Source organism: Bos indicus, chromosome 29 (assembly GCF_029378745.1).
Source record: "Bos indicus isolate NIAB-ARS_2022 breed Sahiwal x Tharparkar chromosome 29, NIAB-ARS_B.indTharparkar_mat_pri_1.0, whole genome shotgun sequence".
In the NCBI taxonomy this organism is placed as follows: domain Eukaryota; kingdom Metazoa; phylum Chordata; class Mammalia; order Artiodactyla; family Bovidae; genus Bos; species Bos indicus.
The window spans coordinates 20,688,048-20,714,119 of record NC_091788.1 but is presented as its reverse complement, the minus strand read 5'-3'; the positions used below and the strand labels follow the sequence as shown (position 1 = coordinate 20,714,119).

At 38.0% G+C, this 26,072-nt stretch overlaps 1 protein-coding gene across 3 annotated transcripts in view; it reads left to right on the top strand.

Moving 5' to 3' along the window:
• Positions 1 to 26,072, top strand: part of LUZP2 (leucine zipper protein 2) — a 517,925-nt gene that overhangs the window by 232,697 nt on the left and 259,156 nt on the right. For all 3 annotated transcript variants that reach the window (XM_019955362.2, XM_070783149.1, XM_070783150.1), the window contains 3 exons: positions 5,421 to 5,491; positions 12,022 to 12,103; positions 19,593 to 19,655. In XM_019955362.2, coding sequence (XP_019810921.2) covers positions 12,029 to 12,103; positions 19,593 to 19,655 — 138 coding nt within the window. In that variant the 5' untranslated portion in view covers positions 5,421 to 5,491; positions 12,022 to 12,028. The remainder of the gene's footprint in view (positions 1 to 5,420; positions 5,492 to 12,021; positions 12,104 to 19,592; positions 19,656 to 26,072) is intronic.

Here is a 26,072-nt window from a genome sequence, read left to right as displayed (position 1 = left end):
ATCTCATCCTCTATCGTCCCCTTCTCCTCCTGCCCCCAGTCTCTCCCAGCATCAGAGTCTTTTCCAGTGAGGCAACTCTTCGCATGAGGTGGCCAAAGTACTGGAGTTTCAGCTTCAGCATCATTCCCTCCAAAGAAATCCCAGGGCTGATCTCCTTCAGAATGGACTGGTTGGATCTCCTTGCAGTCCAAGGGACTCTCAAGAGTCTTCTCCAACACCACAGTTCAAAAGCATCAATTCTTCGGCGCTCAGGCTTCTTCACAGTCCAACTCTCACATTCATACATAACCACAGGAAAAACCTTAGCCTTGACTAGACGGAACTTGGTTAGCAAAGTAATGTCTCTGCTTTTGAATATGCTATCTAGGTTGGTCATAACTTTCCTTCCAAGGAGTAAGCATCTTTTAATTTCATGGCTGCAGTCACCATCTGAAGTAATTTTGGAGCCCAGAAAAATAAAGTCTGACACTGTTTCCACTGTTTCCCCATCTATTTCCCATGAAGTGATGGGACCAGATGCCATGATCTTCATTTTCTGAATGTTGAGTTTTAAGCCAACTTTTTCAGTCTCCTCTTTCACTTTCATCAAGAGGCTTTTTAGTTCCTCTTCACTTTCTGCCATAAGGGTGATGTCATCTGTATATCTGAGGCTATTGATATTTCTCCTGGCAATCTTGATTCCAGCTTGTGCTTCTTCCAGCCCAGCATTTCTCATGATGTACTCTGCATATAAGTTAAATAAGCAGGGTGATAATATACAGCCTTGACAAACTCCTTTTCCTATTTGGAACCAGTCTGTTGTTCCATGTCCAGTTCTAACTGTTGCTTCCTGACCTGCATACAGATTTCTCAAGAGGCAGGTGAGGTGGTCTGGTATTCCCATCTCTTTCAGAATTTTCCACAGTTTATTGTGACCCACACAGTCAAAGGCTTTGGCATAGTCAATAAAGCAGAAATAGATGCTTTTCTGGAACTCTCTTGCCTTTTCCATGATCCAGCGGATGTTGGCAATTTATCTCTGGTTCCTCTGCCTTTTGTAAAACCAGCTTGAACATCAGGAAGTTCATGATTCACGTATTGCTGAAGCTGGCTTGGAGAATTTTGAGCGTTACTTTACTAGCATGTGAGATGAGTGCAATTGTGCAGTAGTTTGAGCATTCTTCGGCATTGCTTTCTTTGCGATTGGAATGAAAACTGATATTTTCCAGTCCTGTGGCCACTGCTGCGTTTTCCAAATTTGCTGGCATATTGAGTGCAGCACTTTCACAGCATCATCTAGTTACAGCCTAGGAAATTATTTGAAAGAAATGTATCATTTTGTACAGAGTTACCTTTTTAAAAGAGTAACAATAACAAGTCAATCCCTAAATGTACTTGAAAATTTTATTTTTTTTAAATTTTGTTCCATTCATTGTACAAGGTGAATTTTTAATTTTTTTCTTGCTAAATCTCCTTAACAATATCTTCACAAAATTATGATAACTTTTTTATAATTTTGAAATGAGGAAACAAGATTCAAATAGGTCAAAGAAATTTCCCAAAGGCATACATCTAATAAGTGAGTAAATATTGCTAATTGTACATATTTTATTTTCCAATATAGCTTCATAAAGATATGATCTTTGTAAGTCTTGTTCATCTCTGTAACCATAACACCTGAATGGCTTAGTAATACTCATCAGTCAATAAACATTGTATTGATTAATTATTAGATATATCAATCTTTCGGAGAAGGCAATGGCACCCCACTCCAGTACTCTTGCCTGGAAAATCCATTGGATGGAGGAGCCTGGAAGGCTGCAGTCCATGGGGTCGCTAAGAGTCGGACACGACCGAGCGACTTCCCTTTCACTTTTCACTTTCATGCATTGGAGAAGGAAATGGCAACCCACTCCAGTGTTCTTGCCTGGAGAATCCCGGTGACAGGGGAGCCTGGTGGGCACAGAGTCGGACACGACTGAATCGACTTAGCAGCAGCAGCATATCAATCTTTAGTATCCTCAAAGTCATCAAAATTATTTTCCAAGATGTGCATCTCACTTCTCTGCTATTGCTGGGGAAATAATAATTTATTAAGTGCTGTCCTGCTCTTTAATTGCATACACTTTGCAGAGCCCCATCTGTCTACCTATTCTTTGCCTTTATATTTCTTTATCTCATATGTTGTACTTTTTCAATTTCTTGAAGAAAACGTGGTGACTTTTTAATTCTGGTTCCCTTTACAATGCCAGAGTATAGCAGATAGCCAAATGAATAAACATATTTATGCAAAGTTAATTCACACATCTATTATCCCCTTTGAGTTTTCCAATAACTGTCTACTGTTGTTGTTCAGTCATTAAGTTGTGTCTGACTCTTTAAACCGCATGGACTACAGCTTGCCAGGACCCCTATCCTCCACTGTCCTCTGTGGCTTTTCTAAATTTTGTGTGTAATAGTTGTTCAGCCGTGTCCAACTCTCTGCAACTCCATGGACTGTAGCCCACCAGGCTCCTCTGTCTATGGAATTCTCCAGCAAGAATGCTTGAGTGTGTTGCCATTTCCTTCTCCAGGAGACCTTCCCGACTCAGGGATCAAACCTGGGTCTCCCTTAATTGCAGGCAGATTTTTTACCATTTGAGTTATCCGGGAAGCCCTAAATTTGAAATCCCACAGTTTATCTAAATGTTAGTTCAGTTCAATCTGTAAGTGGTGTCCAACTTTTTGTGACCCCGTGAACTGAACCACACCAGGCATTCCTGTCCATCACCCACTCCTGGAGTTTACTCAAACTCTTGTCCATTGGGTCGGTGATGCCATCCAACCATCTCATCCTCTGTTATCTCCTTCTCATCCTGCACTCAATCTGTCCCAGCATCAGAGTCTTTTCCAATGAGTTGGCTCTTTGCATCAGGTGGCCAAAGTATTGGAGTTTCAGCTTCAACATCAGTCTTTCCAATGAATATTCAGGACTGTTTTCCTTGAAGATTGACTGGTTTGCTCTCCTTGCAGTCCAAGGGACTCTCAAGAGTCTTCTCCAACACCATAGTTCAAAAGCATCAATTCTTTGGCACTCAGCTTTCTTTATAGTCCAACTCTCACATCCATACATGACCACGGGAAAAAACGTAGCCTTGACTACACGGACCTTTGTTGGCAAAGTAACATCTCTGCTTTTTAATATGCTGTCTAAGTTGGTCATAACCTTCCTTCCAAGGAGCAAGTATCTTTTAATTTCATGCCTGCAGTCACCATCTGCAGTGATTTTGGAGCACAGAAAAATGAAGTCTGTTACTGTTTCCACTGTTTCCCCATCTATTTGCTATGAAGTGATTGGACCAGGTGCCATAATCTTAAGTTTTCTGAATGCTGAGCTTTAAGCCAACTTTTTCACTCTCTTCTTCTACTTTCATCAAGAAGCTCTTTAGTTCTTCTTCATTTTCTACTATAAGGGTGGTGCCATCTGCATATCTGAGGTTATTGATATTTCTCCTGGCAATCTTGATTCCAGCTTGTGCTTCATCCAGCCCAGCATTTCTCATGATGTACTCTGCATGTAAGTTACATAAACAGGGTGACGATATACAGCCTTGATGTACTCCTTTCCTGATTTTGAACCAGTCTGTTGTTCCATGTCCAGTTCTAACTGTTGCTTCTTGAGTTGAATATAGATTTCTCAGGAGGCAGGTCAGGTGGTCTGGTATTCCCATCTCTTGAAGAATTTTCCACAGTTTGTTGTGATTCACAGTCAAAGGCTTTGGCATAGTCAGTAAAGCAGAAGCAGTTTTTCTGGAAATAATCCCACAATTTATCACACAAGGAAGTTAAAAGGCAGATTTTGTGACCTGCCACGGGCCATATGGCCGTGATGCACTTTGAAATGTAAATTAGATGGTTAGTGATTTCCCCTCAACCCTCCTCTATCCTGTTTTCTTCATCAAGCTATTCTTCCCAAGGGCTTCCCAGGTAAAGAAACCACCTGCCAGTGCAGGAGATGTAAGAGACATGGGATCGATTTCCAATTCGATCCCTGAATTGGAAAGATCTCCTGCAGAAGGAAATGGCAACTCACTCTAGCATTCTTGCATGGAGAATTCCATGGACAGAGGGGCCTGGCAGACTGCAGTCTATTGGGGTCACAAAGAGTTGAACGTTGCTGAAGCGACTTAGCTGGAATACATGCACTTTTTGCAAATAAACACAGCATCTTTTATTGGCTATTTCCTAATAATGACCTCAATCATTTTAGGAAAGATTCTTCTTTTGTGAAGTTCACTCTACCACATGCCTATCAGAACACTTAACTTACTGTATGAAAATTGTTTGTAGCTTTAGGATGAAAAATCGGTGAAGGCAGACACCATGCCTTTGATGTTAAATAAATATTAAGTAAACAAAGCGTTTGCCATTCTTGTTAATGTTTTACTTGTCATAGCTGCTCTTCCTACAAACAATATTATTATCTCTATTTCAACTTTTAACATCAAGAAGGATCTGTTACCATGTTAAATAATTTATTGGGTATAAATAAGAAAGTTCTTAGGGAAGGCTTAACAAGACAGCTTACCTAATTAGAAAAGCTCAGTGCAGTTCTCTGTTTTGATTCACAGTCTATCAATGCTAAATTTGCCAGAGTAAATAAAGACTAATGAGTGAGGTGGTATTTTTTTCCCTTAATCCACTATCTATACAGTACTATTACAATTTGAACTGGTCCTAGTTTTTTTTACATGTATTCTAATGCATTACTTATAAATAATAGATAGACACAACCAAATAGGTACATGCCATTTGACTGCTTTGATTTTGAATGTATTATTATTTAGCTTATTTAGAGAAGTCTTTTATGTCTCCCTTTGTTTGTAGAAACTATGCCAAAACAAGTTTCACATACCTGCAGAGAACATGGTAAAACTTCGAATGAAGATCAGATAATATATTTTATATTCCATTATGGAGCTACCCTGGTGGCTCAGATGGCAAAGAATACACCTGCAATGCAGGAGATTGGAATTCAATCCCTGGGTCAGGAAGATCCCCTGCAGAAGGGAATGGCAACCCACTCCAGTATTCTTGCCTAGAGAATCCCATGAACAAAGAGTCTGATGGGCTACAGTCCATGGTGTTGCAAAGAGTCAGACACAACTGAGTGACTAAGCAAAAATACAGGCATATTCATTTAAAAAGACACCTAGAAATTTGGAGAGTTCTTTCTCTTTCACTGAACCTCTAAAGACTGAAACTCAGTTCATTCCCTTTCACTCACTGTAGCACCTTCCCTAGTTGGTGTCATAAACTGTGCGTCCTGAGAGCCAAGGGGCCATCATAGCCTCATTTGCACGTTCTTATTTCAGGGCACACCTTGTGCCATAAACACAACAGTAGAGTCAGCTTCAATCTATCACCTGAATAAGACTTCCTTTTCCCAATTTTCTTATCAGAATTTGAAAAACGATGAGATATCTGCTAAAACTGATGTTCAGAAGCTTCTGGAAATAGGTCAGAAACAAAGGTAAGGCTGCGTTCTTTCATTTTCTCAGTTCTTTTTTTCCATCACCAAAATTCATTCAGCAACTTCACATGAATAAGTTTATTTTAAATGTATTCATCTCTTTATAACCTTATTTACATTTTAATATATGAGAATCTTGCTCAAATCACTATATATATATAGGGTGGCACTTGAGATTCTGTATTTCTAGTATGTTCCCTCATGATGGGTGATGCTAATAGTGACCATGCCTATATGCAGATCTCAATTTAGCTATTAAGGATCTGGAGTATGTTCCTCTATTATCTTATAAGACGGAGCCCATCTTATAAGATAAATCTGCCCATCAGTATACAGATCCGACAGCTTTGACATAGTGGGCCATTTTTAATAGTGTCACAACTTGATCCTGGTGATAATTGGGTTGGTAAGGAATGGGGTAATTTTATTAATAGCATAATAGAATTAGAACATTTTTATTACTCTAACTTTATTTTTTAAAGAAAGTGAAGTATGAGCTAGATTTATACCTAGAATTAAAAAAAAAAAAAAACCTTATGACTTAAAATTGCTTGTCTAACAAACACATAAAAAAAACCAAGGTATTATAAGGTAAAAAAGAGCTAGCCTTTGTTATTTGTTATACATTTATTAGAGGCTCTGCTGGTTTTATATATATACATACATTTTTTGTTTCAATACAATTACAGAGTAGTTATTATTGTCCCCATTCAATAAATGGGAAATTGTTGCTCAAAATGCTTAAGCAAGCTGCTGAGAGTTGTATTAAATTGGAATTTGCTCTGCTGTATCTTACCTATAGTCACACCCTTTCAAGTTAGTTTACCTAAATTTATTAGTTTGCTTCCAAAGCAGAAAGCTGTTTAAGAAGCTGGCAGGCACCACACTATGTACCCTCTGCTTACCATCTTGTATCTTCTCCACTGTCTTTGCCTCTTGATCCAGAAACCTCATATCATTGAGGCAATGACATGTTAAAAATACCAAATCGAGCATCTCATCTTGACTCTTTTCGTATTTCAATGAAATCTTTATTTCTTGAACATGAAATTCTCTCCAGAGTCCAATATTAAAAAGATCTCATGTAAAATATAGGTCTGATCATATTTTCAAAAGTACATAATTTTAACCTATTTTTACTGGTTTGAAATCATCCACCTTTTAAAACACATAAGCATTTGTGGTTCACTGAGTTAGTGGAGAATTATAAGCCATATTTTCAATAGGAATAGCTAATTAAAGCAGACCAAGTGTCACTGAAAGTTATTAGCTTTGCAGACTCTCCCACGTTTGGAAAAGATAATTAGCAAAAACATAAAAGTGGAAATGACTTCTGCATAATCCATGTGCAACACCAGTGAGGGGATTGCGTTGACTGAAGAGGACAGAGTGAGTCAGGAAAGATTAGAAAATGAGGCTGTCATACGTAGACGGGGGCCATTCTTGAAAGTTGGCTGAAAGTGGACTTCAACAGAAGGCTCATTTAGGTAGCTCTGAAAAAGGATGATATAATGTAAAATGAATTTTAGGGGAATTATTCTGACAACATCGTTCAAGGCAGAAAGAAAGAGACATAGACCAGGTTGAAAAAAGGTGGCCTAGAGGAGAGGACAGAGAGATCTCATCAGCGAGCACCAGGGCGTGAAGACAACAGCGTCAGTGTTTCTTATTGCACAAGAAACACAGATGAAGAGACAGGCTTATGCATGATGTGGAAAAGGAAAAACGTATTCCTTTAGTTTGCTGCTATTTTCTTAAGTTATCTAAGGCTTTTTCTACATGACACTCAAAATATCCATGCAAACAAGGAAAAATATGACTAGAGGTATTAAGAATTTCAGGTCATCATCATATTTGGCATGGTATATGAATGGCAGATGATGGACCAAGTCTTTCAATGAATGGATTAAATGGAGCAAATATTTTGGAATTATGCTTTCCAAGTTTCATCCAAAACTATAAAATTTGCTTAAAATGCGTAACTTATGTAATGCACAAAGTCAGAATGGAAAATTCAAATAAATCACATACCAATAGATGATTTCTCAAAAGTATAATGCATTTGATATGTGGTTTTTTTTCTGTTTCGTTAGAGATATATAAAAATTATAATTATCTGAATGTGAAAGAGGCTATGTATCTCATTTCCAAAGTAAGAGAGATTGATAAATAGTAAAAGAGAAAAACCTTCTCAGACTATAAATAGTATTAACTGGTTGCAAATTTAGAAGTATTATCAGAGCTGGAAAGATTATAATGTATTGCAGATGCCATCTAGGTATATACCCCATTCCCAGTAATTCTTTGTCCTCTGGGATTATCACCTGGTCCTTCCCTTGAGAAGTGGTCTCTAGACTACTTTTTATCTGACTCTGATATCACTGGATACAGTTAATTAGCTCAAGGTGGCCAGCAAAACAAAACTGAATCAATTAGAATTTCCCTCTTGGAATTGTGTGCCAAGAAGCAACTAATGAAATCTCTCTGTTTAGCTGTACCAGATTATAAGTAAGTAAACTCAGAGGATATGAGGTGGCCATAAATAACCAGGTACAGCAGCATGTCTTTCCACCAAGAGGTACAGAAAAAGGAGTGTGTGTGGGTGTGCACACACGCACACAGAATTTTACATGAGAGAGAGAGAAAGTTGCATTGACTCTTGATTTTTACATTTACAAAAATATTTAGACAGCCTAGGCAATATTCATAAAAGGATCTTCAAGTTGATGGAGAGACTTTTAAGCCATACCGTGTGAGGAGTGAGATTATCCAACCACAAAATAGAAATCCTGGGGGATAGAAGAGTACTCAGTATTTTGGAGAAGGAAATGGCAACCCACTCCAGTATTCTTGCCTAGAGAATCCCATGGACAGAGGAGCCTGGTGGGCTACCATCCATAGGGCCGCACAGAACTGAAGCCACAACTGAAGCCAGAACTGAAGCTTCAACAACTGAAGCCACTTAGCATGCATGCATGTCTTGAAAATAAAAAGGAATGATATATTTTACGCTGTACAATGGTTGCTGGATAGAGATTCTGAGAAAGCAGTTTTGGACTCTGTGTACTAATGGATTTTACTATATTGAGTTCTCTGAAAAGGAAAAGAATGCCTGGGATAGCAGCAAGATTTCTTTCTGTAATGTTACTGCAATACAGGCTGGTAACCATTCGAAAAAAATACCTTCCTGTAGGGTGAGTCATTTTTATGTTTATAATTGGAAATGGAAGATGTGTGAAAGAGCTGCCTTTTAAAATTCCTTGTAACCATGCAATTCTATGCTGAAATATACTCAGCATTGGAGAAGCCTGTCACAGTTCTTTAGAATTCAAGTTTCAGTTCAGTGCCAGATAGGGACCTAGAAGAGCTCTATCCTGTGCAAATCTCACTTGGTGGACAGGGATGGTTCTTGAGCAAGTCAGCAAGAATTTCTCATTGGAGTAAAACTCACCAAGTTTGGGGGGTTTGGGGACACCTAAAGCATGAGAGCAGTGAGAATGTGCAGAAATAAGCTTGAAAAATCTAAGAGGAGATGGAGATATTCAACAGTTTCAAAAGGATTGCTTTGCCATCCTGGTGGATAGCTTTCCTTGCCGTGAAAATGTGCAGAATTCTGTTTCTCCAGTTTTTGTTAACAGCTTTTGCAGTTTACTTTTTTTTTTCTTATTCCCCATTGCCTATAGATGTCAGTATGTGGGTATTTTTGAATATATATGTATATATATTGGATTTTATAAAATTTATATTTTATAATTTAAAACATATGTATCACTTTAAAAATAAAAATGAGAATTTTAAAATCCAGAAGTAATGAATAATTATTATAAGATTCTAATATAAAAGTTTTTAGTTGGAAATATAATATTCCTAGGGCTTCCCTGATAGCTCAGCTGGTAAAGAATATGCCTGCAATGCAGGAGATCGTGGTTCGATTTCTGGGTCAGGAAGATCCCCTGGAGAAGGGATTGGCTACCTACTCCAGTATTCTTGGGCTTCCTTGGTGGCTCAGATGGTAAAGAATCCTCCTACGAAGGCAGAGACCTGGATTTGATTCCTGGGTTGAGAAGATTCCCTGGAGGGGGATATGGCAACCCACTCCAGGATTCTTACCTGGAGAATCCCCATGGACAGAGGAGTCCATGGGGTCACAAAGAGTCAGACATGACTGAGCGACTAAGCACACAGATCATGATAGTCCTGTTCTATTTTTATTCAATACTTGTTGAATATTTGAGTGTTAGGAATAGAACGTGGATCCTTCTGTCCTTCTTTTTCTCTCTGTCTCTCTCCCTCAATAGAGGTATTATAATGACTCTAGAATTTGAGCACTTATGGTCCAGAACAGTTCCGCTACCTCTTTATGCATCGGTTTTCCATTTGCAATAAGATACTACAATTTGATGTGAAGTTTATTGAGTGCCTGGTGTACTATAAGCCTACAATATAGGTAGACATTCATATTATATTATGTCACAAGTGTTCTTTGTGAAAAATATCAGAAGCAGTCATGGAAATCCAGATTTTAAGTATCCGTATATGGCACTTTGGGGGCTTGCCAGGTTGCACCTATGGTAAAGAACCTGCCTGCTAATGCAGGAAACTTAAGAGATGAGGGTTCAATCCTTGGGTCAGGAAGACCCCCTGGAGAAGAAAATGGCAACCCACTCCAGTATTCTTGCCTGAGAATCCCATGGGCAGAGGAGCCTGGTGGGCTACAGTCCATAGAGTCGCAAAGAGTCGGACATGACTGAATCAACTTAGCAGTCAGCACATGTGACACTTCATTCTAATAAACAGTTTTAGTAAATGAAACCTATTTGAGGCTGTAATGGAAACTGAGATTTAAAATCCACTTTAAACGAAAGCATATTAAAGTTTTAACCAATCACGCATAAATCAACTAAGAACCAAAGTGACTGTAATTATTTTATAACTTGTCCCTATTATGTTTTGCTTTGGTAAACAACATCCAGATTGATTCCAACAATCGTATAGACTTTCACGGATAGTCCTAAAACTGAGAGTGTGACCTAGGAGTTTCTAGATACGCAAACTGGAGGCGTCATTAAGTTCTGCGGGAAAGAGCAGCTTGCGTTTGTGCAGGATGTGCTAGTCAAAGAATGAACACAGGGACCTCTAGTGGTACCAGTGGTTATGACAGTGATCTCACGTGTGCTGCTGCTGCTGCTGCTAAGTCGCTTCAGTCGTGACCGACTCTGTGCGACCCTACAGACGGCAGCCCACCAGGCTCCCCCATCCCTGGGATTCTCCAGGCAAGAGCACTGCAGTGGGTTGCCATTTCCTTTTCCAATGCATGAAAGTGAAAGGTGAAAGTGAAGTCTCTCAGTCGTGTCCGACTCTTCGCGACCCCATGGACTGCAGCCTACCAGGCTCTTCCGTCCATGTGATTTTCCAGGCAAGAGTGCTGGAGTGGGTGCCATTGCTTTCTCCGGATCTCATGTGTAGTGAGTGATTATTTTCCAAGTATTTTGCGTGCCTTATTGTCTTCTAAACCTCACTACAAATCTCCGAGGCAGTTCTGTCATTGTGTCCATTTTATGGATGGATAAAAATGAGTCTCAGAGTATACTCTCCTATTCCATAGTCTCCCTATTGTGGTTACACACCAAGAAAATATTTCTGTTCCAGAAGTTATCTTTTGGCTCTAGACTGGGAATTTTAGTCTATACGCTAGGTTTTCATTTGGTCTTTGCTGTTGCTTTGAAGGAGTTTAGTCCTCTAGCCATACTTAACACACGGCAACACTTAACACACATACTTCACTCATATGCTGTTATCTGCTGTCTGAAGTGATAGCTTAGATGATAAAATGAAGGCACAGAAAGGTAATAAAATCTGTCATAATTGAGAAAATCCTAAACCTTTGAAGGAACTGCGTATTTATGAAAGTATGTAATTTTTAATGTGAGACAGGGTCCGTATGTCCTAGTGAGCTTGAGACACAATGTGCATATGTGTGAAGACATGTGGTTTTTATTATCCCCAATAAATGAGCTTTCACATTAGAAATAAGTCTTTTTTTCTCTTTGTCTTTACAAAAACTCTCAGACCTTACACAAGATGTCTAAAACATAATGCTTTAGATTTAGTCAACTGGGGCATCCAAGGAAATGATCGTTTTATCCTATCAGCAAGTCTATGGTAACTGTTTTTTTTTTTTTTTTTTTTTTCTGAACAGCATATTCACACCCTAGCATGCTGTCACTAAAATTAGCTTTCCAACTCTTAATTATTTTATTGATATGATTTGACACATACTGCAGCTCTCACAGTGGGATTCTTATGAGACACAAGAGCAAGGCAATTGCTCTTAAATGCAGCTTGCTTTTCAAGCTTCCATGGGAGACAGTAATCTTTACCATAATCCTGAGATGCATCCTGTATATTTAACTCTGTCTCTCTATTTTCTAGTTATGTTTCCTAAGTGTATATGTGCAGTGAAATCTTATTTCATAGTGTACAGATTTATATTATGTCTCTCTTTTCCTCTCTGTTTTCTCCTAAACAAGAGAACAAATGAAGGCTCTCCAGGAGGCCCTGGAAAGTCAGCTTAAGGAGACAGCTGACAAAGCAGAAAAACAAGAGGCTACTGTAAGTGTTTCTTTTTTGTGTCCTTTGCTTGGGAGCTGGAGAATTGTTCATTTATTTTTTTTCCCCAAAATCACTATTGAACAAACACACCTCTAACAAATGAAAATACAATAAATAAAACATCATCACCAAGATTATAAAACGTGCTTCATCAGCATTCATTCCAAAAATAATATGTATTTGCTTCTTAGGGGTCTACCAATTCCCAACCCTTATTTATGAATGAGAAACTGAGGACAGGAGTGCTGGTGTCAGGCCCCATATCAGCAGCCCTTGGATTTGGGATGTGACCTTGAACTAAGTTAAGCTATACAGAACCCTGAGCCATGCCCTACAACCACTGAATAGATGTCTCTCAAGGGTGGGGCTACACCATCTACCTATTTAATCATCTCCACAGGTGATCCTGATACACCCCAAGGTTTAAGAATGAATATTCTCTCCAGATTTTCTCTCTCAAAATGATGTTCACTTGACCTTCATATTTCAATTTTTATGACTAATATTCCCCATAAGCAGGAGGGAGAGTGGTCTGGATAGTAGTGCTGAAAACTAGATTTCTACCTGTTCCCCCTTTATGTACAACTTATGGGGATTGAAGCTTTTATTTTATTTGAGGGCCTGAGTCTTTTTTAAAGTATAGTCTATTAATTAAAATTAAAATTATATTTATATTTATATATATTATATATATGTATAATTATGTAATTATAATTATATTTATTATAATAAATATAATAAAATTAAAATTATAAGGTATAGTAAGACCAACAGAAGGGCTTCCCCGGTGGCTCAGTGGTAAAGAATCTACCTACAATATAGAAGCCACAGGAGACACAGGTTCGATCCCTGGGTCAAGAAGATCCCCTGGAAGAGGGCATGGCAGTCCACTCCAGTATTCTTGCCTGGAGAATCCCATGGACAAAGGAGCCTGGTGGGCTACAGTCCGTGGGGTTATGAAGAGTTAGACACGACTAAAGCAACTCAGCATGAGCACACAAGAGCAACAGATCAGGAAATGACTCCATTTGGAAAGATAGTTATTTCCCACAGTTTCCGAGAAGGGTGACATGCCACATGACCTGGGACCATGCAGGGAAGCCCCAGGTCAGTCCCGGGGCAAATGAAGGTGGAGAAACTGTGGTCAAGAGCCTCTATTGTGGTTTCCATGGGAAGGAAGGGGTTAAGCGAGGTAAGCTGGTCTAGGATTGGCCAGTTTGAATGATTTCAGCAGGCTCTGCGACATAGGGGCTGTTTGTCAGGTTGATTATATGGGACCCCAGCTCCTTTGAGAATTGGCAGAAATGCCTGCCTTTCTTTTGCAAGGCCTCCTTGAATAATCTGAATTAGAGTATAGAATTTTGCCTCTGAAACTTAGCCCTGTCTGTCATCTGGAGTAACTGCTTCCTGGAGACAGTCTTTGTAATAATGACTGGATTTTCCTAGGCGCAGATTTATATCCTGTTAATAAATTCATTGTTATCTGTCCAGCCCACCAGTAAAGATGAGTGCCTTTATTCTTCTCTGTTATGCCATGGCAGCACTCACTGCTAACCTAAACCTACATAGAGTGCACCCTCGTGTCTAGCTCTTTGGACATATGCGTGTGCTAAGTCACTTCAGTCATATCTGACTCTGTGCAACTCTATGGACTGACTGTAGCCCACCAGGCTCCTCTGTCCATGGGATTTCCCAGACAAGAATACTGGAGTGCGTTGCCATGCCCTCCTCCAGGGGATCTTCCAAGTCAGGGATTGAACCCGCATCTCTTAACGTCTCCTGCATTGGCAGGCAGGTTCTTCAGCCCTGGTGCCACCTAGGAAGCCCTTCTTTGGACACACATGTCACATGAAAGAGCAGACACATTTTTAGCACTACTGTGTCGATTCCTCCCCTCAAAATCTGACCCCGTGTACTGAGTGACCCTAACTACAATCCCATTTCTGCCTTGACTTATCATATTTAATCTCAATTTGTGCATAGCCCAGTCATAAATAATGGCATTTAGACCAGAATAGAAGTTTCCACACATACTATTTTCTCAGATTCTCACAACAAAATGGCACACTATTTTTTTTAATTTTTTTTTTACTGAAAGTGAATAACTGTTGCTTGTATTTACACAGTTAATATTTAGAGAAGCCAAGGCATGGACCTGTGTTTACTCTAATATGTTACACAAACTGTGTCTAACATCCCAAAAGAAGAAAGCTATAATTTTTAAAGGAGCTCAGCAAAAGCTAGAATAGCCAAGTATCAGAATAATGGGGACAAGGGATGCATAGTTGGGGAGAAGAAGTTCTCTCTCAGAACCCTTCTAGTGCTTTTCTTAAAATTCAGCATTGAATCTTGAGGGAGGATTTTCCTCTCCCACCCCATAATATTGTACTGAGCCAGAAACTCCCTAAATGTATTCATAACCTAACATGTGCTACAGAATAAGAATAGAAAGAAAGAAAGAAAAGAAAGGCTCCTCTATCCATGGGATTTTCCAGGCAAGATGGAAATGGCAAATGGAGTGGGTTGTCATTTCCTTCTCCAGAGGAACTTCCCGATCCAGGGATCGAACCCAGGTCTCCTGCATTGCAGGCAGACGCTTTACCATCTGAGCCACCAGGGAAGCACAGAATAAGAATATTCAGGTTTAAATTCCTAGTGGTTCATCTGTACATGCGTGCTCAGTCGCTCCAGTCATGTCCAACTCTTTGTGACCCCGTGGACTGTACCCGCCAGGCTCCTCTGTCCATGGGATTCTCCAGTCAAGAATACTGGAGCAGGTTGCCTTGCCCTCCTCCAGGGGATCTGCCCAACCCAGGGACTGGACTCGTGTCTCCTGCATTGCAGGCAATTTCTTTACCCACTGAGCTACCTGGGAAGCCCAGTGGTCCATCTATTGTCTATAAAATTAAGTTCTTTAACCTGCAAGTTTCCTTATTTGAAGAATTTGGGGAATAATTCAAATTAAAATAACATGCATGATTACCCTAAAATTGTTATCTGGCATATAGTTTAAATAGAAACTAAATTTAATCTACTCAATAGAAAGAAAACAATTGTAATAAATAAAATTTCCAATTGAAAGAATAATGTAGGCAAAAAATTACTGATAGCAAAAGTTTCAATGTATTTTAATAAATGTTTAAATAAATAGTTAAACAATTCCTTATGTTTGGAAAATATATAAAACATTTCCTAATAACTCTTTAGTTACTAAGAAATAATAAAATATGTAAAGAAATAATAATAATGAAGACACTATGTGCCAGTGTAATAGTTGAGGTAGATTCAGAGCTTTACATGCATTTTTTCCAGAAAGACAGTACTAGCAACAAAAATTCAAGAAGTTGAAAAAGCAAAACATCAGTGTAAGAAAGAGAGTATTATAAAAGTTGGTGAAGACAACAATAAAATAGAAAAAAAAGGATTTTTAAGTTATTTGAAAAGACTGATAAATAGGCTTTGAGAAAGATTAAGAATAAAAAGACTCCAATTTTAAAATGTTTAATTAAAAGAGAGCTAATAGTCATAACAGGAATTAAACAAAATAAGTTATTATGAGCAACAGGTCACTGGCACATTTAAAATGTATATGTAAATTTCTAGATGAATAAATATAAAATGCTAACATTTTTGCAAGAAGAAATGTAATACTTGAATAACTGAATACATTCAAAATTTTATTATGCTGAAAGACGTCTTTTCCCATATATTCCAGGGCTAGAAGGTGACTTCTACCAATTTTTAAAGATCAGCTAATTTCAAATATTGACTAATTTGCTTCAGTTGTGTCCAATTCTTTGTGACCCCATGGACTGTAGCCCACCAGGCTTCTCTGTCCATGTGATTCTCCAGGCAAGAATACTGGAGTGGCTTGCCATTTCCTACTGCAGGGGGTCTTCTCGACCCAGGGATCGAAGTCAAGTCTCTTATGTCTCCTGCACTGGCAGGCAGGTTCTTTACCACTAGCGCCATCTGAGACCCAATTTCAAATATAGGCAAATACTTTCTGAAAAAAAGAAAAAAGGTTGAAAACTTTCATCTAATTTTATGAACATCATCATTTATGATTCCAAAATCAATTAATGGCTATATATATAAATTAATAGCTATTTTTATATTAATGAATGTACATGTAAAAATTCTATAAGAGCAAATTAAAGATTATATTAACAAAATATATCATCAAGATCAATGAATGCAAACACCTGTGGAAATAAATGATACTTGTCTTTTGAAGGAAATGTGTTTGTGCTTTGAGTTGAATGATGAATAAGTCCTAAGTCAAAGTACAAAAATAGATGACAGAAAGCTTAACAAATATGGGAATAAAATATATTTAATTAGCAGAAGTATGTGTTTTTTTTAATGTTTATCTGGTAGAATCTAGAAAAAAATAGATTTCATACTACTGGGACTCCTCACTTCCAATCTCTGGTAAAGACTCAAAAGGTTTGTGCTTTTTCTACTTATTGAGGATTAAATAAGTATATAAGTTTAATTGTTACAAATAATTCAGTGATTATTCTTTCTGCTAGAAAGACTCTAGTTGATATAGTTTAATGTTGGATAAGAAGGGGACAGTGAGAAATTTAAACTGCTCATTCCCAACTAGAGGGAAAACATTTGGATTTGATATTGTAAATATTGTCATGACTTAGGAGCAAATACTCTTATGTGCTGCCCTTCATTACATATCTGATTACTCTGCCTTTTTCCATAAAAGAAGACTGTATATTTTATGCAAAAGATGTTGCAAATACCCATATTAGTAAGTCCGACTCTGTGCAACCCTATGGACTACAGCCTGCCAGGCTCCTCTGTCCATATTTTTCCCACTCCAGGCAAAAATACTGGAGTGGGTTGCTATGCCCTCCTCCAGGGGATTTTCCTGACCCAGCAATAAGAACCCTAGGGATAAAACTCGCATCTTTTGTCTCCTACATTGGCAGGTGGTTCTTTGCACTAGCACCACCTGAGAATCCCCAGTAAGTCCATAGTAAAACATTACAAAACTTGAAGGTGATAGTACATTTAAATCACAAAATATAAAAGAAGACAAAATTTTGAAAATTAAAATGAAAAAGCATTTTAATGAAAATTAAAGCTGTCTTGATCTAATTCCATTTGCAAATAATTTTTATGAACATGTGAGCATCTGTTTTGATCTCTAAGCAGATAATGGAGTAGCAAATCCTACAAACCGTGTCCCGTATGAAAAACCTAACAAACAGCAAGAAAGGATGATCTATCAGGTGTAGCGGAGTAATTAAATCCATCAATGCTCTCTGGATGCATTTCACCACTCTTGTTAATGTTTATGGCTTAACTTGCCCTAAGTGAGACATAATTAGTATGAAGGCAAGAATTAGCTTCAAGCTCTGACTCTCATTAAGAATAAGGAATTATGGCCATCTATCCTTTACTCAAGGTAAATAAGTGTTATGTTCTGTCTCTAGGAACTATTTCACTTCTGATTTTCCAGGAATCTTAAAACCTGCTGGGATTCTAGACCAGTGGTTTCAAAATGCTATGACGTTTGAATATTCTGAATGTATTGTAGGTCCTGAATAATTGAACATTGCATTCCCAAGTCTCTGTCCTTTTTTTAGTCTTGACATTGCAGTATATCTTCATTACACTGTTAATTAAAGTTAAGTGTTAATTATGGAGAACATATAATAAATAGTATCAAAATGTGAGGATTTGGGGAAAATTATGGCATCACTGATGAGATAATATGAGATCACTGTCCCCATGGTCCCTGATGGCTCAGACGGTAAAGAATCTGCCTGCAATGTGAGAGACCTGGGTTTGATCTGTGGGTTGGGAAGATCCCCTGGAGAAGGAAACGGCAACCCACACCAATATTCCTGCCTGGAAAATCCCATGGACAGAGGAGCCTGGCGGGCTACAGTCCATGAGGTTGCAGAGAGTTGGACACGGCTAAGCGACTAACACTTTCACTTTCATGGCATCACTGAAACACCAGGTTGTTCATACAAGCAAGACAGCTTTAAGTAGTTCATAACCAAAACTAAAGACAAATCTGTACATACCAAAATTTTCTGGTGCCCATTAAGTACTGAGGTAGAGTATTGTAAGTCCTGATGGTTTGCATTTCTTTTTGTAGTTTGTGTCTGACTCATACTCCAATAAAATTTTTTTAATTAAAAAAAAAAAAAGATTTGATTGTAGTGGTGGCCACTTAAAGAGGCAACCACTCCAATAAACACTTTGCCAACCACTGACTTGAAGAATCAGCTGTACCTCCCACCTCTGCTCCCCAGTGAGCCTTTTTTTTTTTTTTCCCCAGAGGTTTTGGTTAATTTAAGTTTGTTAACTAACCTTTGGGGCTTCTTGATTTTTGTTTTGTTTAGTGATTTTCTGTTCTGCACTTTAAATCACCACTCATATTTTAAAGTCACCAATAAAGAGTGAACATTCTGAAACCCTAGGCCCCCACCCTCCACCCCAATAAAAGCAGAACCCCAGGTTCATGGACTCCTTTTCTCTCTCTCTCCTCACAAACTCCCTCCAACTATACCATGTAATTTCCTGGACTCATAAGTCATAAACCCTTATTTTTTTTTTCAAACTTTCCTGATGGTTATTGCTGAAGGCATCTTGCAGTGATAAACAGAACCACAAGAGTTGGTCTAGTCCATAACAGTGGTAACCAGTAAGTTGATACCAGCCTGGAGCAGTAGAAATGGGTATAAAAGCTATTTTGGGGGAGACATATACTACTACTTTGCACACATATCTAAGTTTGATTGTCATCAAGTCCTTCTAGTGATAACTTTGTTTTATCCATCAAATTGAAATGAGTATAACTCACATTTTCAGGTTGCTGTCAGTACCTTCATGATTCAAACTTAACTTTGAAAATTGTTATGGCCGAATGATGGACATAGTTCTCAGGCTTCTGCTTCTATTTTATATGTAGTTTGACCATCAAAAATTGTTTGATTTAGATTTTGTTACCATTTGGTTACAGATTTCAACAATATTGTATATAGGCAGAAACCTCTTGGTTTCTTTAGCACAGTACTTATAAGGGTCCATGCTTCAGGTGAGGAGCATCACTGTGCAATTCCGCTCATACTTGGCCATGTGTCAGAAATACCTGGAGAGTGTTTTAATAAAAGAAATTCCTAGGCCCAACCCTAGACTCTAGCTGTGTTTAGGAACCATATTTTTAAAAATTAAGCTTTATACCGGTGAAAGAATCATAGTCATAATGTGCATTTCTCAATTAAAATACAATATCTCATTACATAAGAAAAAGAGTATTTTTATGTAATTAGCAGATATATTTATGAATTGGGCAATAAAAGTTTGGTTAATGAAAATTTTAATCCTTTGTTCTTTTTCCATATTTGTTGACAGAGATAATCATTAGGTTATACTTCAAAAATTGTAAAAATAAACATAAAAGCTATAGAAATGAACGTGAAATGCGTCTACATAGTATCCTCTTTATTTTCAGATTAATTTTCTAAAGACTGAAATGGAAAGAAAGAGCAAAATGATTCGAGATCTCCAGAATGAGGTAAGACTTATATTTTAGGGAGTTTTATGGAAGTCAAAGAATATGCACAAATACAAATATTGATTTGCCATAAACTTTAGAGTATTGGTCACATTTGATTTTGGCCTTTAGCTGTGTACTAATGGGGAGAAATTATAAGGTTAAGAATTCCAGAGAGGATAATTCCTAATTTAATTGTGATATGTGTGATATGTGATATCACAAATGTGACAATGTTATTAGTTCATAATCTCCAATTTATTTATCCTTCTAATAATATTTTGTTTTGACAATATTAAAAATTATGTTTATTTCATAAATGTATTTATCTACATAATTCTGGCACAGGAGCTGATGAAGAAAGTTAATTAGAAATGGCCTTCATGTTAGGAAAAGCCAATCTAGAATCAAAAAATTATGTGAGATAATTTTAAACTAAAGAGACTTGAATACAAGCAAATAGTTGTAACTACTCTCCTTACAGTCTTTAAAATATAAGGACCCTATAAAATGCTGTGTGCATTTTTTTCTCTTTTGATTTTTTTGTCTATCTTGTTATACAACTACTTTATTTTCTAAATTTTTTCACATTTATATTCCACCTCTTTATTTCTTTTTTTCTTGACTGCAGTTAGTTATGTAGGACTATTAAACCATTAATTAAACTATAATTAATCATGCATCTTCTTTGATCAACCCCACTAGGTTAATTTTAAATCTCAGTCAATTGCTTTACCCATTACTATTCTCCTTTACTTTCCTTCCTTCCTTACTCCCTCCCTCCCTTCTTTCCTTCTTCAGTTTTTTTGTTGAAGCATTGCAGCAACAGATGAGCTACATTATTCCTAAATTGATACTACTTTTATGTCCAGGTTGAAAAACACTCTTTATAAATGTCTTGGTATCAAGATTTAGCATTTGTCCTCTGATTATTACATTAAAATGATTTATCATACATGCAAAAAAATGATAAAGGAAAACAAGGAAAGTTTTAAGTGGCTTTCTTATGATTCTATTATATTTCCATTTCTTGCTAATGATTTTTTCCTCTAACTCTTCTGAAGAAAGTCTAATGAGATGAACTTGATAATGTTTTTCCTGAGGCCTAAATCTTCCTGGATTTAATGTTTATAGTGGAAAATGTCAGCAAAGTAGAGTTACTGAAACACTGAGCTTACTAGATAATTTCTTGTTCACTGGGGCTCAGAGAGGGCTAGACTACTCAAGTCTAAAACTTACCATGGGCTAGTGCACTGGGACGACCCAGAGGGATGGTACGGGGAGGGAGGAGGGAAGAGGGTTCAGGATGGGGAACACATGTATACCTGTGGCAGATTCATTTTGATATATGGCAAAACCAATACAATGTTGTAAAGTTAAATAAAATAAAATAAAAAAAATAAATAAAAAATAAGGTAAAAGGTATTTTACCTTTTAAGGTAAAATTTTACCATTTAAGGTAAAAGGAATATTTAAAACAAAATTAAAACCATTATTAAAATTGGAAAGAAAATACATCTGGGTTTGTACACAGACACCCATACACATACACACAAAAATATAAACTTGATTGTATAATAATGAGAGGATTATGGGCTAATTTATATCTCTGTATATGTATTATCAGTTAACTTTTAATCATAGATAATTTTTTTTAATTTAGAATTCAACCAGTGAGGAAGCTTTTTCATAATCAAACTATAAATTATTCATAACAGGTATAGATGAGGATTAATAAAATATTTTATTTTATTAATAAAATAAATAATAAATAAAAACAGGGGATATGTTTTAAGTTTAATATTAATTTTCTAGTGTGTAGATTAGAATAATTCTAAAAGCAGTACAACTCTTCAGAAGTAATGACTGCCAAATGTAAGTCTGATAAGTAAATTTGCTCTTTACTTTCATCCTATTGAAAATCTGCAAGATGATAATTGATAACCGGAAAAAGTTATTGACTTCTCTAACAAAACCTAGTGATGAACTTCTAAACTGAATGCTTTTAGTTTAACTCGTTTGTATGAATTCCTTAAAATTTTAGATTTATTGTTTTGACAAATAATCATTATGTAGAAATTGAACAAAATAATGGATCCATACTCTACACAGTAAAAGTATATGGACGTCCACTGCCCAAAAGATTTTTGTTCAGAAGTAAGAAAATAAAAAGGTAAGTTGATTAAACAAAATGTGAAGTGGTGAGGGAGATCATATGCGTATAAAGGGATTTGGGGGAGAAGATTGAAGTCTCGTGAATGATGTCTGGCTCTAGGTGAGTGATCACACCATTGTGATTATATGGGTCATTAAGATATTTTTTTATAGTTCTTTCGTGTTTTCTTGTCACTTCTTCTTAACATCTACTTCTGTTAGGTCCATACCATTTCTGTCCTTTATGGTTGCCATCTTTACATGAAATGTTCCCTTGGTATCTCTAATTCTCTTGAAGAGATGTGTAGTCTTTCCCATTATGTGTTTCCTTCTATTTCTTTGCATTGATCACTGAGACAGGCTTTCTTATCTCCCCTTGCTGTTCTTTGAAACTCTTCATTCAAATGGGTATATCTTTCCTTTTCTCCTTTGCTTTTCACTTCTCTTCTTTTCACAGCTATTTGTAAGGCCCCCTCAGACAACCATTTTGCCTTTTTGCATTTCTTTTTCTTGGGGATGGTCTTGATCCCTGCCTCCTGTACAATGTCACAAATCTCCATCCATAGTTCTTCAGGTACTCTATCAGATCTAATCCCTTGAATCTATTTGTCACTTCCACTGTATGGGTGTGAGAGTTGGACTGTGAAGAAGGCTGAGTGCCGAAGAATTGATGCCTTTGAACTGTGGTGTTGGAGAAGACTCTTGAGAGTCCCTTGGACTGCAAGGAGATCCAACCAGTCCATTCTGAAGGAGATCAACCCTGGGATTTCTTTGGAAGGAATGATGCTAAGGCTGAAACTCCAGTACTTTGGCCACCTCATAAGAGTTGACTCATTGGAAAAGACTCTGATGCTGGGAGGGATTGGGGGCAGGAGGAGAAGGGGACGACAGAGGATGAGATGGCTGGATGGCATCACTGACTCATTGGACATGAGTCTGAGTGAACTCTGGGAGTTGGTGATGGACAGGGAGGCCTGGAGTGCTGCGATTCATGGGGTCACAGAGAGTCAGAAACGACTGAGCAACTGAACTGAACTGAACTGTATAATTGTAAGGGATTGGTTTTAGGTCATACCTGAATGGCCTAGTGTTGTTTTTTTTTTTTTTTTCCCCTATATTCTTCAATTTCAGTCTGAATTTTGCAATAAGAGTTTATGATCTGAGCCAAGGTCATCCATTTTTACACTTAATTATTTATTTTGCAGTTTGTATTTGGGTATTATATAGTTACAACAAATATGAAAAGTTGCACCAAAGCTTAGAATTCTCTTTGATTTGCACATTTAAAACAACTTCTCTCCATTGTCACTTCTAATTTTCGTAATTTTATCTGTTGTTTCTTATAGGATAAAATAAGTCTCTCTAGTTAGTAAAGAATCTGCCTGCAATGCAGGAGACCCCAGTTCAATTCCTGGGTCGGGAAGATCTGTTGGAGAAGGGATAGGCCACCCAGTCCAGTTATTCGGGGCTTCCTTTGTGGCTCAGCTGGTAAAGAATCTGCCTGTAATGTGGGCGACCTTGGTTTGATCCCGGGGTTGGGGAGATCCACTGGAGAAAGGAAAGACTACCCACTCCAGGATTCTGGTCTGGAGACTTCCACGGACTGTATAGTCCATGGTGTTGCAAAGAGTCGGGCACGACTGAGCGACTTTCACATAGTGGTCCTAGACACAGGAAAGGCTCAGGGGAGAAATAGGATAATACATAGTTGCTGAAATATGAGGAAGAATTAAGCATTGGGACAAGCATTCTGATTTGTTTGAAACTCCTTAATGAAATGTGAAAGTTCGATAATATTCAGAATTTTTTAAAGGAACACATAGCTGGAAATATTCGAACTGTGCTCAGTCCTGTTTAATTCTTTGTGGCCCCATGGACTGCAGCCTGCTGGGTTCCTTTCTCCATGGAATTTTCCTGGCAAGAATACTGGAGTACATTGCCATTTCCTACTCCAGGGGATCTTCCCAACCCAGGAATTGAACCTGTGTCTCCTACATCTCTTGTATTTGCAGGTGAATTTTTTTTTACAACTAGTGCCACCTGGGAAGCCCAGTAGTACTAGAATTAGATTAATATTAAAATATATATTAATACTATATTAAATTATATTCTGTATTAAATTAGTGAGTTCAGTTCAGTTCAGTCGCTCAGTCGTGTCCAACTCTTTGCGAGCACGCCAGGCCTCCCTGTCCATCACCAAATCCCAGAGTTTACCCAAACTCATGTCCATTGAGTCGGTGATGCCATCTAACCATCTCATTCTCTGTCGTTCCCTTCTCCTCCTGCCCTCAGTCTTTCCCAGCATCAAGGTCTTTTCAAATGAGTCAGCTCTTTGCATCAGGTAGCCAAAGTACTGGAGTTTCAGCTTTACCATCAGCCCTTCCAAAGAACACCCAGGACTGATCTCCTTTAGGATGGACTGGTTGGATCTCCTTGCAGTCCAAAGGATTCTCAAGGGTCTTCTCCAACACCACAGTTCAAAAGCATCAATTCTTTGGCACTTAGCTTTCTTTATAGTCCAACTCTCACATCCATACATGACCACTGGAAAAACCATAATCAGACCTTTGTTGGCAAAGTAATGTCTCTGCTTTTCAATATGCTGTCTAGGTTGGTCATAACTTTCCTTCCAAGGAGTAAGTGTCTTTTAATTTAATGGCTGCAGTCACCATCTGCAGTGATTTTGGAGCCCAGAAGAATAAAGTCAGCCATGGTTTCCAATGTTTCCCCATCTATTTGCCATAAATGGAGAAGGAAATGGCAATCCACTCCACTATTCTTGCCTGAAAAATCCCATGGATGGAGGAGCCTGGTCAGCTGCAGTCCATGGGGTCGCAAAGAGTTGGACATGACTGAGGGACCTCACTTCACTTTCACTTTGCCATGAAGTGACAGGACCAGATACCATGATCTTAGTTTTCTGAGTGTTGAGCTGTAAGCCAACTTTTTCACTCTCCTCTTTCACTTTCATCAAGAGGCTTTTTAGTTCCTCTTCACTTTCTGCCATAAGGGTGGTGTCATCTGCATGCTGCTGCTGCTGCTGCTGCTGCTAAGTCGCTTCAGTCATGTCCGACTCTGTGCAACCCCATAGACGGAAGCCCACCAGGCTCCACTGTGCCTGGGATTCTCCAGGCAAGAACACTAGAGTGGGTTGCCATTTCCTTCTCCAATGCATGGAAGTGAAAAGTGAAAGTGAAGTCACTCAGTCGTGTCCAACTCTTCCTGAGCCCATGGACTACAGCCTACCAGGCTCCTCCATCCATGGGATTTTCCAGACAAGAGTACTGGAGTGGGTTGCCATTGCCTTCTCCAGTCATCTGCATATCTGACATTATTGATATTTTGCTTACCCCCCAACCCCTACTCTTTTCTCTGATGGTTAGTTTTAGTATAGATGCTTATGATTGATTGTTTCCATGAAAATTATTCAAGATAGTTCAAGGTAAGAATAAAAATAAGAAATCATGTTTTTTAAAAGTAGTAATCATGAAGTCAGACACCTAAAACTGAAACTTACTCTGTCCAGTGATAGAAATTAGATGTGGCAAAAAAAAAAACTACTCTCTATAGCAGGTTTTCCCTCGCACTATTTCATGGCTCTGATTTTCTTTCTTTCTGGTCTCTCAATTATTTTGCTCATTTGTTTTTCACATGACTCATATAGTTTAACCCAACTTTGAAATATTAACCTGCCCTCTTTATCTCCTACTAATAACTGATTTAACCTTCTTTAATGTTTTGATCTATTTCTATTGTTATAAAGCCTGGCTAAAAAACTTTGCTAGAGGTCAAGTCACTGGCCGATCTGTGGATTTTCAAAGCATTCCAAACAACCATTGACACATATGCAGTTATAGGAAAAGTAAAACATGGGTTTTTAGGGGCCATGTATCAGTCACTGTTCTCAGATGTGAAAAAAAGCAACCTCTGATAAGAAAATGACTTATTAAGCCATTTAGAGACCTCAGCAATGTGTTAGGAGAGGTGTACATACAGTTTGTAGACTAAGCTTTAGGAACAACTCCACAAACAAACCTCAGAGCTGGCTCTCTCAGGGCAGGGCTACCTCTGCCAAGATTAAGAAGCTGCCAGCCAACGTTACCTTTCCATCACAGGGGACTCCAGGATCGCATAACCATAACCCTGTGTATCAGACAATGGATAACATCTAACCCATGTAACTAATTGCTGTATTTACATTTTTCAGGGATCATGTCTAATTAGCAAAACATAAACTAAGTTTTGTTTTCCCAAGAGCTGCAATGAACTTTAGAAACAGAGAGG